The sequence below is a fragment of the Lonchura striata genome, chromosome 8, assembly GCF_050655825.1.
Source record: "Lonchura striata isolate lonStrDom1 chromosome 8, ASM5065582v1, whole genome shotgun sequence".
NCBI classification, from domain to species: domain Eukaryota; kingdom Metazoa; phylum Chordata; class Aves; order Passeriformes; family Estrildidae; genus Lonchura; species Lonchura striata.
Window position 1 is genome coordinate 2,687,847 of NC_140710.1, and position 18,600 is coordinate 2,706,446.

At 43.7% G+C, this 18,600-nt stretch overlaps 1 protein-coding gene across 19 annotated transcripts in view; it reads left to right on the plus strand.

The window, feature by feature from the left end:
- DOCK7 (dedicator of cytokinesis 7) overlaps positions 1-18,600 on the plus strand; it is a 94,452-nt gene that overhangs the window by 53,968 nt on the left and 21,884 nt on the right. For 11 of the 19 annotated variants that reach the window (XR_014956850.1, XM_085585620.1, XM_021542714.4 and 8 more), the window contains 14 exons: positions 521-752; positions 2,117-2,281; positions 3,806-3,975; positions 7,543-7,635; positions 8,802-8,891; positions 9,909-10,004; positions 10,101-10,241; positions 10,359-10,472; positions 11,548-11,718; positions 12,417-12,556; positions 15,982-16,151; positions 16,958-17,112; positions 17,723-17,905; positions 18,330-18,465. Coding sequence is in view for 18 of the 19 variants with exons in the window: in XM_085585620.1 (XP_085441746.1) it covers positions 521-752; positions 2,117-2,281; positions 3,806-3,975; positions 7,543-7,635; positions 8,802-8,891; positions 9,909-10,004; positions 10,101-10,241; positions 10,359-10,472; positions 11,548-11,718; positions 12,417-12,556; positions 15,982-16,151; positions 16,958-17,112; positions 17,723-17,905; positions 18,330-18,465 (2,056 nt within the window). In the remaining variant the exon portion in view is untranslated. The remainder of the gene's footprint in view (positions 1-520; positions 753-2,116; positions 2,282-3,805; positions 3,976-7,542; positions 7,636-8,801; positions 8,892-9,908; positions 10,005-10,100; positions 10,242-10,358; positions 10,473-11,547; positions 11,719-12,416; positions 12,557-15,981; positions 16,152-16,957; positions 17,113-17,722; positions 17,906-18,329; positions 18,466-18,600) is intronic. The other 8 variants (XM_085585625.1, XM_085585626.1, XM_085585627.1 and 5 more) reach the window with 3 other exon arrangements.

The following is an 18,600-nucleotide window of genomic DNA, read 5'->3' on the forward strand; positions in this document are numbered from 1 at the left end:
GTGTTTTCAGCCTGTTGTGTTTGATACAACAGCTCCAACACAGCCCAGGCAAATGATGTTTTCTTGTTTGTGTTCTTGTTTTTGTTTTCTTGTTCTTCTCTTTTCCCTCCTCCTCTTTTTGTTTCTCCCTGTATTTTCCCTCTTTGATCTGAAAATAAAGATGACAATCATTTTGTTTAATCATTTCAGCTTTTGTTTTACTAGTTCCCACTGTGTCATTTTGATGGGGTGTGTGTATTTTATTTGTGCCGTAAGTAGGAATGTGATTTTAGTGCATTGTCTGTTTTTTCTAAGAATACATAGTCTGTGAGTCCTCTGGTTTTGCCTTGATAACTTTGAAAGTAGAATTAGAATTAAATATGGGCAGATCTCTCAAAGATGATCCATTTCTACTAATTTTGTGAGACTAAATGGCCAGATAGAGAAATGAGGGCGAGAACCCATCCATGAGACACAAATCCATAGAAAATGATGATATTTTGGGGATTCTTGCTGATTATTGACTTTTTGCTTGTTGTAGGACCCTTACCTCGACAAGTTCTTTGCACTTGTCCATGCTCTGGATGAGCACATGTTCCCTGTGCGAATAGGAGACATGAGAATTATGGAAAACAACTTGGAAAATGAACTGAAGAGCAGCATTTCAGCTTTAAATTCCTCTCAACTGGAGCCGGTAGTGCGATTTCTTCATCTCCTGCTTGACAAACTGATCCTTCTGGTAGTAAGACCTCCTGTCATTGCAGGCCAAATAGGTATTTTATTTAAGTTTTATAGAGAATTACATAGCTGAAAGTTTGACACTTCCAATTTTATCATATTTATGTAGAAGTAAAAAAGTCCATTTTTATGCTTTATTTTAGTGCCACTAATATACCAAGTGTCTCCCAGATAAAACATGCTGGCATCCAGATCTGGGGTGATATACACAGGAGCAATCTTTAATATTTAATGGAAAGCTTCTAAGAAGGACTGGGAATTTGGTGTCCAAATTGAGCCACGAGAAAAAGAGCCCGATTTTCCTGGATGCTCAGCATGTTTTTAGCACTGGAGCTTGTTAAACTGTCTCCATCCTGACAGAAAGTAGGGATTTCAGCCTTATTGGTCACCTTGGAAAATCTGGAAGTAGGTGAAGTAGGAAAATACAGATGCTGCATGTTCCTGTTGTGGAATTGATAACTGCCAGCATGAATAATCCCTTCTTTTGCTCCCTGTGAAGGGCTAAGATCTGGCAGTACAAAAAATCTCAGGTTTAAGTCAGGATTAGATCCTTACCATTTTTAAAATAGCAGTTTTTGCTGGGTTAGTGTTTTTGGTTTTTTTCTTTGGGTTTTTGTTTGTTTGGTTGGTTTTTTTTGGTAGGAAACCTGAATTTGGATATGGTGGAATATAAGGACTTAAGACTGCTTTAAAAATACTTTAAAAATATTTTCTTAACTGTATAAATTATTTATTTAATCTTTCTGCAAAATATTTTACCTGCATTTTTATTTTATATTTTAATGTTCTTCCACTCTTTCAGTGTTCTGTATTGGTTTAGTTGCTTTATATGGAGTATTACGGACATTAATGACTGGATTTATTTAAAATAAGATTTTCATTCTCTAGCTACTGTCTTCATCCTTAATTTTTCTATAATATCTACTTCAAACTGTGTGTAGTTTTTTGTGCTTATTTTCAGAGCAGCTTTTTTCTCTCAACAAAATGAAATTGTTCATTTAATACAGTTTGTATTTTGGCTAAGGCTTAAATAGAGGAAATAATTAACTGAGAAAAGCATGCTAAATATCTAAAGGGTATTATCCATCAATTAAACAAAGACTTGCTCTTGTTACCATTGCAGCTGATGACCAAAGTTGGGCTGGTTCCAGAAATGGAGCCTAAATCCATTAAGTTTATTATTAATAAAAGTGGCAGCTGATCACTGGAGCAGCTGTCCTGCTCTCAGGCTGGTCAGACCTGGTTCAAACACCAGGCTCAGTCTGGGATGAGAAATGCTTGCTAGGCTCTGAGAAGCCCCACCATTTACCCTGTAGGAGGTGGATGAAGAGCACATTTAGGATTTCCCCTAATCCTAAATGCTGCGGTCTAAACCAAACTCTTCCCTTTTTGCTTTCAGTGAACCTGGGCCAGGCGTCTTTCGAGGCGATGGCATCCATCATAAACAGACTTCACAAGAACTTGGATGGCAACCAGGACCAGCATGGCAGGAACAGCCTGCTTGCTTCCTATATTTATTATGTTTTTCGCCTACCCAACACCTATCCCAACTCACCATCACCAGGTAGCTCTTTGGTTTTTTTTTTTTCATTTCATATCAAGTTTGTTAAAAGAAGGCAGAAGCCACTTGCTGGCAGGGGCACCTGAGCTCTAACTGTGTGGCTGCTTCCCTGCAGGGCCCTGTTATTAATTTGCCACTGTAGCCACTTAAAAATGAGTTTAATTACTGTTAGTTGTGTAGAGATTCAATTATTTGATGATTTTAAATAAGTGTTACTACTGAAGGATTGTGAATTATGGCAGAAAACTGGGATTTAAGTTTTTTTCTATGAGACAGGTGTGATGCACTCCTGGCCTGTCATGTTTCCCAGCCTCCTTCACAAGAACTTTTATACTTTAATCAAGTCCCAGCAAAAGTTTAAACCCTGGCTGGATGGAATAGATATCCAAAGGGTATTATCCATCAATTAAACAAAGACTTGCAGTTGATGACCAAAGTTGGGCTGATTCCAGAAATAGAACCTCAATTAATTAAATTTATTATTTATATAATGTTTTACATATTTTAATGCATGTGTGTGTATATATATATACACACATACTTTTATATATATATATATATATTTATTTATATATATATATATAAACATGTTTTTATTTTTATGTATACATATAAAATATAGTCATTATATATTTAAAGCAGGAGTGTAAAATACTATAAAACACGTGTCTGGATACAGGAGGGAAGCAAATTAATCCCAGACTTGCTGAGAGAAAGGGATTGGAAAGATGTGGCATGAGTGACAGCCATGGAAAAACAAGTTTTGGAAGGAATGTTCATGCACAGAGTGGGGAAGCTCTGAGAGGTGTTGGGGAGGTTTTGTACCTAAAACTGTGCCCACAGTTTTGAGTGTGAGATCTGCAAAACATCCTGTTAGCTAAAGACCATCCCACAGGGAGCTTCCTGCTTCCCAGTGGATAAAAACCAGCTTTTTATTCCCGTGGTGGAGTGAGCGGGCAGGGCCGGGTGTCCTGAGGGGCTCTGGGTGATAAAGGATGGCAGAGTGACCAGGCAGGGGAGGCCTGAGTGTCCTGAGGGTGAATGATGGCCAGAGTGACCAGGCAGAGCTGGGTGTCCTGAGAGGTCTGGATAATAAAGGATGGCTGGACTGACCAGGCAGGGAGGCTTGGGTGTCCTGAGGAGCTCTGGGTTATGGAGGATTGCCAGACTGACCAGGCAGGGCTGGGTGTCCTGAGGGGCTCTGGGTGATAAAGGATGGCCAGAGTGACCAGGAGGGGAGGCTTGGGTGTCCTGAGGGGCTCTGGGTGATGGAGGATGGCCAGACTGACCAGGCAGAGCTGGGTGTCCTGAGGGGCTCTGGGTGATGGAGGATGGCCAGACTGACCAGGCAGAGGAGGCTTGGCTGTCCTGAGGGGCTCTGAGTGAGGGATGACCAGACTGACCAGGCAGGGCTGGCTGTCCTGAGGGGCTCTGGGTGAGGGATGACCAGACTGACCAGGCAGGGCTGGGTGTCCTGAGGGGCTCTGGGTGATAAAGGACGGCCGGACTGACCGGACGTCCCCGCAGGTCCCGGCGGCCTGGGGGGGTCCGTGCACTACGCCACCATGGCCAGGTCGGCCGTGCGTCCCGCCAGCCTCAACCTGAACCGCTCGCGCAGCCTCAGCAACAGCAACCCCGACATCTCCGGCACCCCCACCTCGCCCGACGACGAGGTGCGCTCCATCATCGGCACCAAGGTACGTCTGTCCTCTCCTGTCCTCTCCTGTCCTCTCCTGTCCTCTCCTGTCCTGCCTTGGGGCTTGTCCCAGCCCCTCCTCAGCCTTCTCCCAGCAGCTGCTGTTGGCACCGCAGGAACGCCGCTCCTTGGAAATGTTTCTGACTTCTGGAGCCATCCTGGAGTGCTGTTCCCACAAGTGTGGGGGCTGAGGGCAGGAGTCCTCCTGGATTTGTCTCCCCCTCACTTTTTGCATGGCCAACAGCCGAATCCTGAGCCCAGCTCTGTTGTGTCTCCCCAAACCTTGCACCCTCTTATCCCACTCTTCCCTCCCAACTCCAGACTCCCTCCTCTCCTCTGCATTCAGCTGCTCAGGTTTCTCTACTCCTCGTGTCCAGAGTGGGTGTCTTGCACACAGCAGGAATATTCCTGCCCCCTGTGTGGCCCAGAGAGGATTTGGGATGCTTGGTGAGAGGCGCAGCCTGGCCAGCTGAGCACAGAGGGTCTGACTGCCACACTGACTGCCCACCCCAGAAAGTGATGTTCCAGTGGGGGTGCAGAGTATCCAGCATAGCTGTGCTCTGGCTCTCCTGAGGGATCATAAATCCATCTCCTCCTGCTGACTTCTGACTACACAGAATCACCACAGTCCCAATCTGAGCCCTTCATTTTGTGCCTAAAATAGGTGGGATGAGCCAAAACAAAGCGGTGTTGGTAATTCCCTCCCTTGAGAGGTGTGCCCAAGCTGCTTTGGGGTTTTCTCTTTTATTCTTCAAACTGTGATAACTTCATCAGGGTGAGACTTTTTCCCACCGTGACCTTTCACTCTTCCAGCACAGGTGGATTCCTGAGCCCTTTCAGGGAGCTGTTAAATTCCTTTGGAAGTTTAGGAAGCAAGGTTGTTACCAAAGCCACCACCCTGACATGGCTGATGCTGGGTTTTATAAGAGTAAGAAAAACACAATTTGAGGAAGAGGTTACCAATTTTAAATGAATAACGACATCATTTGCTGACCAAATAAGAGGCTGAAGAATTGTGGGTAGGCAAATGATTATTTCTTACATCAAAGTCTAGACTTAGAAGTCTTGAAATATTTTGAAGACCACTTCAGTTTCTTGCTAATTAAACAAGCCTGACCTTTTATGAAATGCCACAGGCACTGATGTGCATATGGAATTTACCCAGGCTATCAGAAGTTTAACGTGTGCTGGCTTGGTGAATAATGTCACAGTACAAAATAAAGATTTTCTTCCAGAGGTGTAGTCCAGCTTTTAAAGGAAAACCTGTCCTGTGGATAATTGTTGAAGGAAAAGTTTCCTTTAGGGTAGTCTGAGCATCAGGAATTAACCTCAGTCTGGCTATACAGACTTTTGGTTGAGTATAATTGTTTCTGTTTCTTAATATCAACAGACAAAAATAAGACACTTTCTGAGATGCTGACATGAGTAAAAAGGTGCAAAAATCCCTGTTGTTTCTCCAAGTAATGGCCTAAGGAATAGATAGATTCTAATTTGAAGTGCAGCTTCCCTATCACAGGAAGTTTTCTGTTTTAGAGCAACTCAAATTGTGGGGTTTTTTGTTGTTTGAGGGAGGTCTTCAAAGTTGAGTTTAGTGTTATTTTTTATTCTAATGTAAGGTGTTCAGGGGTGTGGTTGGTAAAAGTGCTTTAAGTCTCCCTTTTCCCTTGAGTCTCCCTTATCTCCTCTTACTTCATTTTGAAAACTCTTTACAGGATTTGGAAGATTTCTGTTTATTGTCACAGCAGAGGAGATCTTAGGTCTGTCACTTGTTTTGCCATCATTTGTGAATTGAAACCATGTAAATTTTATTCCCTACTAAAGAAAATTTATTAAATGTCTAAAAAGACATGTTTAAAGTCATCCTGAAATGCTGGAGATGTGCTGGGAAAAACCCAGATGATGTTGTGGAGTTCCATCTCTCTGCCAGTGGATTTTCACAGATGTGGGTTATGTTCCTGCCCAGACCCAGCTGCAGGTTGAACCCCAGGGGCAGCACAGAATTTAACAACAGCTTGGTGAACATTGGAGTGACTCTGTCAAGCAATAAGGAGCTCCTGTACTCTTTTGTTTTCTGAAGAGGAAATAATCCTTCCCTTTCAGATTTTTTTACAAAACTACTTTTGCTTCTGCAAACACAGTGTGTGTTCAATTGTTATCCTCAGACAAGATTAGGAAACCCTGAGAGAGAAATGTGAGGGGGATAAAGGCATTTTCAAAATTAGACCTGATTTTACAAAACAAGAGCTTAGTTCAGCATTCTGCAAAGACCTTTCGACTTTAAATCACTGTGAGCAAAATAAAGCATGTTTATGGGGCTGAGCAGGGCACAGGGCTTTGATTTATTCCTGCCAAAAAGTAATTGAGATTAAAACACTTTCCTTATGTGTTCAGTATTTTTTTTATTGGACATCTTAAGCAAAATTACAGCACTGCTGAGCTCTGCCTCAAGGAGCTCGGTGGATTAATGGTTTGAATCCCAGGTTACAGCTCTCATGCCAGGTTCAACCTTGAGGTGGATTTTAGTTTGCTGAGAGAAATAGATGATTTGGCTTGTTGGACTTTGCAGCTGATGCTGGTCACTGGGATGAAATGGGCTGCACCTTTGCTTTGTATATTGGGAAAAAGCCCTAAGTTGGCACAGAAATGAGGATGGAAGCTCTCACTCAGGTGAAGGTTGTCAAAATCAATGTGTGGTATTTATAAGGAATTGTGAATATCAGAGCTGCTTCCTGGGACCCAGGGAAATCCACTCCATCCCCCTGAATGTTCCTGATTTGGGAGCAGCCTGGGTGACAGCACAAGTTTAAATTTTTCCTTCTTTCTGAGTATCTTGAGGAGAAGAAAGCAGAGAGAGGAGGGATCCACAGTAATTTTGCCACAATGATCCATTGCAGTAGAATTTGGAGTACAGGCTAGATGGAGCTTTTGAAAAGCAGGATGGTTTTTCAAATGTTTTGCTTGGCAAAACAGATTGGTTCCAGAAAAGGTACGTGCTCTTTTCTCTCCCATACCCAAGTGTCCATGTGAAATCCTGTCCACAGCTTATTCTGCCAGCAGTGCTGGTCTTTCATTCCATAAGCAGGGAACCCTGTGAGGATTGACAGTCAGCCTCTTCAGTTTCTCAGAATTTCTGTAAGAATTGTAGAGCTTATGAAATCCAGGCTAACCTGAAGGTGCTGGAAACCTCAGAGAGCATCCTCACATCTCAGCACCAGATTTCCTCTGTCACAGTGTAAATCTCACCTGGCTCCATGGGAATGGGTTTAAACTGGGCAAAAGACAAGTGGGATTTTTCAGGAGGAGGAGAGTTTTTGGATGTCAAGCATTCCAGACAGGACAGGCCAGACCAGAGCTGTTGACAGGATTAATGTTCTGTATGTATGTGAGATATAAAATAATCCTCTGGACTCAATGTCTCGACAGGCACCTGAGAACTCAGGTTCTAAGTGCTGATGTGTTTGCAGTGTAACCACTTTGATTGCTTGTAAGGACTGAACTTTGACTACTGTATGGCATGCAACATGTAATATTTCTTTCCTTTCCCAACTGCTTTCTGTCACATGCCCAGGGCTTGGACCGCTCCAATTCCTGGGTAAACACTGGTGGTCCAAAAGCAGCCCCATGGGGATCCAACCCCAGCCCAAGTGCAGAGTCAACACAGGTGGTGTCTTCCATAGAGGTTTTTCTGCCTTTGTTTTCTGTGATGTTTCCCTGTAGAATATCTTCCTTTCAGTGCATATTCCAGTTTTGATTTTTTTTTCTTGTAATTGTTTATTTGGAAACTTTTCAGTTTGATTTTATGAATTCTCATCTTCTCCCCCACCACCCCACCACAGTGCATGAAAAACCTCTGATCGCGTGAGCGTGTCCCCTCCTTTCATTTCAGTGGTTGCTGGTCTGTGAAATGTAAATGCTGTGACTGCTTTTGTTTTCTTTTTTTTCTTTCTCTCACACTAGTTTCAGCTTCAGGTGGAGCACATTTCTAAGTGGGAACATTAATCACAGCTTCATAGTTTTGTCCATGTTTGCCATTCCTTTCAATGTCGTGAGCCATTTTGCCATTCTCATCAAGCATTTAGTACTCATCGTCCAGTAATCCTTCATGACTTGTTTGAGTGGAATATTGTGAGCCCAAATTGATTGCCACATATGAAATTCTCTCTGAAAACATGTCCATTTGAGTGCTGGAGGCAGTGATTTGCCAGGGCCAATTGTATTGTTCTGTGTTGCAAAGTATGAAAACTTCACAGCAGCTTCAGTCAGGAAGAGTTTATTTAGCCCCCATTGCCTGCTGCTCTCCACTGCATGGTTGCCTTGAACATACCTCTCAACTGCTCCTCCTTCCCAGTTTATCAGCCTTCCCAAAATATAGTCCAAGTTCACTTGCTTTCGTGGCAAATTATTTCCATCAGAGGCAGAACTTGAGTGATTTTCCCCTTGCCGTGGCAGCAGCAGCGTGGCTGTGGGTACATCCCCTCATGCTTGGCCTCTGGTGGATTGAGAGGTATGGGCTGAAATTCCAGATATTACCTGTGCATGTTGATAAAATGCAACGATGGAAAAGTTTCATGCTTTGCAGCATTGTCTTTGTACATCAGAACATGCAGTTCTTTAAATAACTTATATGTCTTAAAACCGATCAGAATTGCTGTCGTTTTGTTTAGACCCAATCTGTAAATGCCTAAGAGTTTGAGAATGCTTAAAAAAGCTGTAAAAACCCTACAGTTGGAAGAGTATTTTTGTAAACGTTCTTTGTCCTTGAGCTGCAAAACCCATCCACGGCAAACTTTAATGTCCTGTCATCATTCATTCATCTCCACTCCGTAGGCTACGGATCGAAGTTGTAATCGTATGTCTTCGCACACTGAGACGTCAAGTTTCTTACAAACATTAACAGGACGATTACCAACCAAAAAGGTAGATTTCAGTGGAGACAATTGATATTGTGGGGCAGGGAGGTCAAGTCATTCTGAAAACATGATGCAATTTATTCTTTTATTTATAGCCTGATTATTTTTTTTCCCCCCCGAGGTCATTAGGAACTGCTGGTGCTTAACACCTCTGAATATCCAGGCTGTAGGGAATGTGAAGTATTTGGAGTTGAATTGGGAAGAATTAAATGATCAGGAGTTGCTTGTCTGATTTAATGGCAATAGTGTTTGAGGCCAGTTTATTACTGGCTTTCAAAAAATATGAATAGCACTGTCTAGACACGTAAATGATGCATTTTGTGTGCAAAATGAAAATGTGTTGGATGGCTCAGTATGCTGAGCTCACTTATCAAGGTGTTAATTCAGAGAGACTCCAGAAAGGGAATGGGAGTCACTTTGAAAGTGAACTCCCTTAGAGGAAATGAGGACCTCGTAAACAATGTCAGAAAGGCAAAATGCCAGAGCTTTTGTGAAAAGAAAATGTGGCCACTGCCACTGTCAGTCTGTGGGTTGTTCCTTTCCGAGAAAAGAAATCCAAGAGCTGTTTGAGCCCCGTGTTTCTTTCTTACTGTTTAAGTCCTTTCTCACAGTAAATATACATTTTTGTACAAATCACTTTATATATCCACTTTTTACTCCTTTTTCCTGCAAAAATCAGACCAGGCAGAAAGGTAGACTTTTAAAACTAAACTAATTTGAGCACCAACCTTTTTTTTAATTATTATTTCTTGGGGGCGGGCGGAAAATTCTTTTGACACTTGAGATTCAATCCTGGAGCGAGATGCTGTGAAACGTTTCTCACATCACATGTCATAACCTCATCCCTCATTGTTAGCTGGGGATTTCTTTATGGGATGCCACCGCTGCTGTCATGTCCTCAGTTATTTAGTTTGCTTAACTCATTGTTTGCCATACTTGCCACGGACCGTGCTGACATTTCTCATGGGGGCTGTGTTGGGAGCTGCTCTGGAGGCTCGGGCTGACTCTGGGTTTGACTCTGTAGCTTTTCCACGAGGAGCTGGCCCTGCAGTGGGTTGTGTGCAGCGGGAGCGTGCGGGAGGCGGCCCTGCAGCAGGCCTGGTTCTTCTTCGAGCTGATGGTGAGCAAACACCTCCCTGATCTCTCCCAGCCCCTGCTTTCAAACAGAACCAGCAACAGCTGCAAGTGGCTCTGCTGTAATTTATATCCCCCATAGGTGAAGAGCATGGTGCATCATCTGTATTTTGCTGACAAACTGGATGCGGCGAGGAAGAATCGTTTCCCGGAGCGCTTCATGGATGACGTGTCTGCACTGGTCAGCACAATTGCTGGTGATATAGTCTCCCGCTTCCAGAAGGTGATGGCAAACAATTACACTGAGCCCAGCTCGGCCACCAGCCCTCCTGCCTCTTGTTTGCTTGAAAACACACTGTGTTCTTCATCTGCTTCCTGGTTTTCTCTTCCTTCTCTCCAGGACACGGAAATGGTGGAGCGGCTCAACACCAGTCTCGCATTTTTCCTCAATGATTTGTTGTCCATCATGGACAGAGGATTTGTTTTTGCTCTTATTAAGACCTGCTACAAACAGGTGATTGCAGATAAACATTGTGGCTTAACTGAGCCGTGGCAGAGCCTGCTACTGTTAGATTTCTCTGGGCAGACAGTAAAATATGGACACAGTTCAGGTCTTCTTAGAGCAGGACATTCTCAGAGGTGATTTAGGGTTTACGCCTCTCTGATTACACTCTTAACTGTTAATTAGGAGTCACTCCCTGGAGTGAATGGACATGCAGCAGGAAGGGAGAAATATTCCCTCTACTCACCACTTTCAGAGTAATTGAATCAAAAATTAGTGGGAGGTTCTGTGAGGGAGCTCAGGCTGTCATGGTCTCTTAAGGACACGGTGACCCTGGATGATCATATTGATCAGTGAGCTCTTCTATCCTTTGGGGCATGTAGGGTGTCCTTCCCCATAAGGAGGGCACCTCATTTGAGTGTAACAGGGAAATCACCCTGAACCACAAACTTTTGTTTGACTACAAACATCCATTCTGACACTATGTACAGAGGAGATAAAGGATCAGTGAGAAGTGGGACTAAGCATGGACTCATTTTCCCTTTGGAATCTAAAACATTTTCTGTAAGGGGCAGAAGAAGAGCAAGAGCATTTAAGATTTCAAGCTGCCTGCTGTATATTACATATATTATGTATCATTAATTATATTTTTATATATAAAAGATATAGGTATAAAAACCAACCTGCATCTTGGAGCTGTTAGTGCATCACACTGTGGTCCTCACAACTCCCTGCTGAAGTCAATAGGATGTGGGAATTAGAGAATCAAAGAATGGTTTGGGTTGGAAAGGACCTTAAATATCATCTTGTTCCAACCCCCAACAGTCTACAGTTCTTCATTTGGTTATTTAATACAACTGGTGTATAGATTTTGGATTGAGAGAAATGTCTAGGGTGTATGTGGCTCCTGCACATCAGGGACTGAATTTCTGGCACAAAAAAGTGCTGTGGACCTGGGTGTGACCATTTAATGACACCAAGCTTTCCAGTTCTTGCTTTGGGAGTGATTTTGGGTGGGCCAGGAGGGCTCACCTTGCAATTACACTCTTTTGGTGCTGACTGCAATGCTGTGGGCTGGATTTTCCAGGTGTCTTCAAAGGTGTATTCCTTAACAAATCCAAGCAACCTGGCATCTCTGAAGCTGGACTTCCTGCGCATCATTTGCAGCCATGAGCACTATGTCACCTTGAATTTACCCTGCAGCTTGCTCACACCACCTGCATCTCCATCACCATCTGTGTCTTCAGCCACTTCCCAGGTACTGAGAAATTTGGGAAATACAGGTTGGGCTTGGAGCTGAGAATGAAATCCTCTGAGGCAGTTGTATTATTGTACCTTCAATCCCCCTTGCTAATACTTTTGGGAGTGTTTAGTTAGAAATCAGTTTTTCCTGCCACAGAGGTTCTGATTTCTTTTGATCTTTTATTGTTGAGAAAAGAGTGCCCATATCCCTCTCCTGGTAGTGACCATACACTGTCCTTAGGGACCTGGTCCCCTCTTGTATTGGGCAAACACAAATAAGTCATAAAGGAAAATACTTTGTCCAGTTTCCCTTTTCTGGCAACACAAGGGATTTCTGAGCTCCCTGCAGCTTAGTCCTGGCCTGCTCAGAAAAAGTAATTTGAATTAGTGTGTCATTCAAGTGGAATAATTAGTTGCAAAATCACATGAACTAAATCAATCAAAGCCTTCTTCAACATGAATAAGAGTATCTTTTAACCAATCCACTTTTAAAGGTCATTTGGTTTAATTTTCCTAACGGGGAAGACAATAATAACAAACAGAATTAATGGAAGGGTTACTGAGCTGGGATGGAATTTAAGTGTAGATGTGCCTTGATACAAACGAAAAAGGGAAAAGGCATGAGGTTGTCTTTAATTCTGAAAACTGCTTCTTATGTATTTCCTAAGCTTTGACTTTGTTCATGATGCAGCTTCTGAAACTTGATTTTTTCAGAGTTCTGGGTTCTCCACCAATGTCCAAGACCAGAAGATTGCAAATATGTTTGAGTTGTCTGTGCCTTTCCGCCAGCAGCATTACCTGGCCGGGCTGGTGCTCACAGAACTGGCTGTCATTCTAGATCCTGATGCAGAAGGGTAAATCTTCACAGAGTTTTGTTTTTCAAAGAGCTTTCTGTAATTCCACGCAAATAGTGGATGCAAAGAAAGTCCTGGCATGGCCAGAATTTATATAAATTAGTAAGCTATGATATGAAAACGGTGATTTAAGAATCTTCTTTCTTCTTGCCCCTTCTGTTTCTTCCTTATCCCAGACTCTGTAAACCTGATTTCAATCACATTTTTCCAGTTGAGAAGAGGGAAAGACGTTCCTGCTGGAGCCCCCAGATGCCACAGGGGCACTGCTGGAGCTCTGAAAGGAAAATAGCTTTTCTCAAATGTAACAGGAAAATAATTTCCAACATTTAGGAAGTCTTTCTTGCTGGTAGTTTTAAATGTTACAGTATATTTTGCCTGTGGTTCTTCCAGCTCTTTTTAACTGTGAATTGTGCATTGATGAGGCCCCTGTGGGTTACACAAATAGACAAATAGAGTCAAGCATGCAGAGTTTGTCAGTGACTCGCCTGACTTGTGCAGCAAATAATTTTCTGCTGTAGTCCTGACATCCAGTCTGTTCCTTGTGTTATTTAGGGCTGTCTTCTGCCTTGCCTCTTTAAAATGGGTTGCAATGGAAATTATTGATTGCTTCCACAGTCCTGAGTTCCCTCACAGACATTTTTCTCAAGGTGGACTCAGAAATATCAGCCGAGTCAACAAATGCTGATGATTCATGGTTAATTCTGCCCCTTTGCCAAGAGGTCTCTGGAGTTAAACATTCATTCTGTTTCCTCTTGGAGAAGAAAGTGATGCCATAAACTGGAATATTTTCCTGCATATATACATAACACACTGCAGTCCCATTTGTTTGGCCTGAAATGGAGAAAGCAGCAAATTTTTACCCATATGTACTGTCTGCAGAAATCCTTTTTGTGCCAGAGGAGCATCCTGCTCACTGGTTAGAAATCAGGCCCTGTCTCTGACTCTGCCCTTGTTCTTCACAAACTTTCTGTTCTCCACCTGCCCACCAAGCCCTTTAGCCTGGCCCAGGATGGTAATTTCTGCAGAGAGGAGCTTGCTGGTGGCCACTGGGGACACAACTCCTCTCTCAAACCTTGTCTAGCCAGAAAAAGGCCCCTGGTGCCAGTTCAGCTCTGAAGATCATTTTGATACAAGTTCCTGAATTTGGAGGCAGATGTATACCTGTAAAACATTTACTTTTTTACTGTTTTCCAGAAAAACCTGGAGTTTCAGGTTGGTTGACTTCTCAAGCTCAAAGCCCTCTGCATTTCTCCTGGTAGATCTTTCAGATAAAGTAAACCAAATGTGTTTAGGTCTGCTCTTCTCTTGCTGTGCAGACTTTTAACAGTCATACATGATCACCACTTGCCTTCCATAAAATATTGTGGGCAGCACTGGAGGAAACTCAGAATTGTTCCCAGTTCATTATCCTGCAGCAGGAGTGGAAAGGGATGTTAATCTAGTTGCTATTGTGTTAAGAGACCTGCTTTAAGCCTTGATAGATAATCCAGAGCTTTAAATGTGTTCTGTCCTTGCTCTTTTTGCTCCATTAGCAGGATATGTTTAGTTTTAGCTCATTTTATAAGAACTATTTGGATTGAATTGGACAAGAGAAGGAGTCATCTCCTTTGTGCCCAGAGGTGTGTGTTGGATGCATCCCTCAGTGTGCCAGGGCACAGAGCAGCCCTGCAGAGCACCTGCAGCCTGAAAAACAGGACAAACAAAGCGTGCAGGGGAAGGGATCCAGCTGAGCGTGACAGTCCCAGCCGCTGGGTCCTGCCCAGTTGTCTCTGCAAACACTGCAGGGGTGCTCTGGCCATCACACACAACACCCACGCTGCCCATCTTGGCTGAGGGTGCAGGCCAGCAGTGAGAAAATCAGAATTCAGCCCTCAGATTTCAGTGCCAGAGTTGGTTTTGCACAAGTGTGGGTGGGTGTTGACAGAAATCCAGGCCAGGGCTGAGATAAGGGAGAGGAGGGAGGGAGGTGAGATGGATTCTCTGCCTTATCAGGCAGGAAGAGCAGAGGGCTGCATTTCCTCCTCTCCACCAGGGACTGATCCACCACAGTGCCCACCCAGCTCTGGGAAAGTGACAAAGAAATCCATGGATCCCTAGGTTGGAAATATGCAGCATTGCTTGGATGTTTTCCCTATCTGCAGTTTTATGGCCTGTGGGATAGTTTTCCTTGAATTTTTTTAAAACACCACTTAGGTGCCACTCCTTCAAAATAGTACAAAGACTTTTCTTTGTCCTTAATCTGAAGGAACCAGTCACTTAAATAAGCATTTCCTTCCTAGTTGTTAAGGCTCTCACTAATTACACAACAATTGTAGGAGTTCATTATGGCTTGATTAAAAGCCACAGAGAGGACCTGCAGCTCCAATAGCTGATGTCCTCCCTAGCTGTACTGTTGCCTTATATTCAACCTCAAACCCCCAAAAATCCAGTCAAAGCCTCTTTTTTTAACCAGAACTCACCTCTACTTTTCAGGTAAAGTGGATACTGCCTGAAATTCAGCACTTGTTTTAATACCTCAGGTCTGAACATTGCAGCTTATGTTTTGCTACTGCCTAATGTCTGAGCTTCCTTGGCTGCTTCATGCATGGGGTAAAGTGTCTTCTTGGCTGGTTTGCCTACAGAAGCAAATAGCTGCAGAGAGAGCCTGCTATTTGCTCTGGGAGAGTTTTGCCTCTGCGTGGTGGCTGAGGGGATTGAAAGGAGCAGAGTCCTTGAGAGATTCAGGGGAGTTTTTGTGTTTCAAGGAGGGTCACACGTGGTGCTCTATAGAAGGGCTCTGCCAGTGTTTGCATCTGAATAATGACAGAAGCCATTTTGGCTATTTTTCCTTCTATCCCTTCATGTCTTTGCCGCTTTTTATTCAGAATTATGGATGTGTAGTCTCCTGTTTTGGTTCAGTAATTGCATGGGGTAGGGTGGGAAGCTGAAGCAGAAGCTTCCTAGTAATTTGATTAAAGCAATGTTCTGGTTTAGGAGGGTTTGTCTTTGTGTAAATGGTGTTAAATAGCAACAAAAAAATAATACAATGAATAGTTTTACTAAACCCACTGTCCTCTCAAGTTTCTCTCCCTGTTTTCCAAATTCCCTACGTTTTTCTAAGAGTTTTCAGTCGATCCAATGCTTCAGCATAGCCGTAGCTGGGACTTTGGGGGTTTTTAATGGAATATATGAGAGTGTTCACGTTATACTGATTGTACATTCCATGAGATATTTTTGCCCATTTTACAAGGCACAGTGAAAAACCAGCCAACCATCTGTAAAATCCATGGGAGATCAAAAAAACCCATGCAACGGCAGTTCGCACGAAGTTAAAAATAAAAAACGGGATTATTTTTTATTTTTCCTTTTTGAAGACCCTTAGTTAAAAAAGAGAGTTTGCTTTGAAGATATTAACTAATGTGCATGACCCAACTGTCTTTTAACAGTTTATTTGGATTGCATAAGAAGGTCATCAACATGGTACACAACCTGCTGTCCAGCCACGACTCGGACCCGCGGTACGCTGACCCCCAGGTAAAGGCCCGGGTGGCAATGCTGTATCTACCTCTGATCGGCGTGATCATGGAAACTGTGCCTCAGCTCTATGACTTCACAGGTATTTGATATTCTCTGCCTTGGCTGGCTGCTCACCAGACTTGGGTGTTTGTGTTATAAATTGAATTATGAACGCCTTTGCTCTCGGATGAGGTTGTTTCTGAATTGCGATTTTGACATTTTTTGGTGTTTGTTTTCACTTGCAAAATGTGCCTTCAGTGCCTGTTAGCACTCAAGCATTTGACCACTTGTTGGCATGAAATAAAAAAAAGCAGTGCATTTTAATTTACATCCCACTGGCTGATGTAAATGCAGAGCCACCTTCCATCTATGTCTCTGATCTGCTTAAAAAGTCACCCCTCACACTGTACCAGAGTCCCTAAATCCAAAGGAATAAGCAGAGTTCCTAATTCCAAAGGATAAGCAGAATTCCTCTTCTTCCTCCTGTCACGTGCTCCATCAGCAGTTCATTTTCAGAGGTGCTTTGCAAAGTGTCCCAAAGAGCAGCAGAGGTTATTTCAAATTGGGGCAAGGAGTCCAGTCAGGAATAGTTTGGAATTTACAGTTTTCCTCTACATCCTCTGAGTTTCATGACACAGTAAAGCTGCAAGAAGGGATTTGGAGTATTCAAAGGGTCAAAAGGTCTGTTGTTAGAAAGGTTTCAGGTACTGAGGTTGTGAGGTTGCATTTGGGAATTGCTTTCTTTGCTTTCATGGCCTCAAATCATTGTCCTGTTCTTTGCAGGACCCCTTGAGTGGGATGATTTTCAGTTTGCATTCCCAGCTCAGTGAGACCAGCACTGTGGATGGAGTCTGGAGGGTGAAGCCTTGATCTGGGGCTTGACTAAAGTCGTGTATTTTTCTGCAGAGAGTCACAACCAGCGGGGGAGGCCGAGCTGTGTTGCTGTGGATGATTACGAGAGTGAGGGTGGCAGCATGATCAACCAGACAGTGGCCATGGCCATTGCAGGGACTTCTGTCCCCCAGCTCACCAGGCCCAGCAGTTTCCTACTCCCTTCTTCGGTACAAATCTCTCTCTCCCCATTTCCTGACCCTCAGTCTGTGTCAACCAGCAAATACTCAGCAGGTTCTGTGGGGGTCCACATCAGTTTGTAGCTGGGTGTGCAGAGGGGCAACAAGGGGACAAACCATGTTTGTATGTTGCTGTGTGTGTATCAGAGGGGCATAAGAAAATGCCAAGGAAGGATAGGAATCAACAAACCTCATAAAGTGGGAGAATTCTCTTTCCTGATAAAGATTCTTCTGTTCTGAAACAATCTTACAAAAGCTCTGTGAAGTGCAGTAGTCACTATGAGCTTTAAATCCTAAGAACAAATTCTACCCCAGGTAATTCCCACCTGGCTGAGGACAAGGAGAGGCCATTTTCTCTGTTCTCTGCACAGAGAGGGAATCCTGATTCTGCTGGCAGGCAGAGCCTCCCATTTCTGCCTTGTCCTGCCTTTACTCCAGGACCATAACCCCATTTTGCTGGGATTTAGGTTCACTCTCAGTGAGACACTGATAGATGCATGAGATAACATGCAGCCCCTCTGCTTAACCCCTAAGCCGCTGAGGTTTTTACAGTTACCTCAAGGGAAGAAACTCACTCTTTGGTGACTGGAATGTGTTTCAGAGTGGCAGGCAGCACTCCACCTTCTCAACAGAGTCCAGCCGCAGCCTCCTCATCTGCCTGCTGTGGGTGCTGAAGAACGCGGACGAGAGCGTCCTGCAGAAGTGGTTCACTGACCTGTCAGTGCTGCAGCTCAACCGCCTGCTGGACCTGCTCTATCTCTGTGTCTCCTGCTTTGAGTACAAGGTACTGCCAAGCTGGAACCCCCTGGGGTCCCTCCTGGGCCCTGCTGAGGACTTTTATGCTCCCATCCTTTACACGACTGCAGAAAGGCATTTCCTGCTCTCTCCAAAGTATTTCCTGTATTCACAATCCCAGGGCCAGGCTTTTCCCATGTTTACTTCCCAGCCATGTGAGTGTCTGTGCTTTGTTCCACTTCTCAAGCAGTTTGTGCTGCTTGCCCCTTATCTGGGAACTGCTGCAGTGCCACTTTGAAAAGAGAGTTTTCTATAGTGATGCTGGAATTTGATTTGATTTGGTTTTATCTACCTACCAGCTTAATCTGTGTTCCTTTCTTACTGCATGTCTTCAGATATTTTGAGTTGTTAACTCTTAGCAAATATCCCCAATTGAAAGAATCTTCCCTCATGGTTTTGTTTGGAATTTGCAGGGCAAGAAAGTGTTTGAAAGAATGAACAGTCTGACATTTAAGAAGTCAAAAGACATGAGAGCCAAACTTGAAGAAGCAATTTTGGGCAGCATAGGAGCAAGACAGGAAATGGTCCGAAGAAGTAGAGGACAGCTGGGTAAGTAAAGGAGTCCTCTGTGCCATCCCCTTTTTACCAAAAGCTGCTCCTCCCATCCCTAGCAATTATTTGCACCCATCTGTGGTGTGGGATACAAAGAGTCCCTTAGGAAAGTTGTTTGCAGCATCCTTCCCT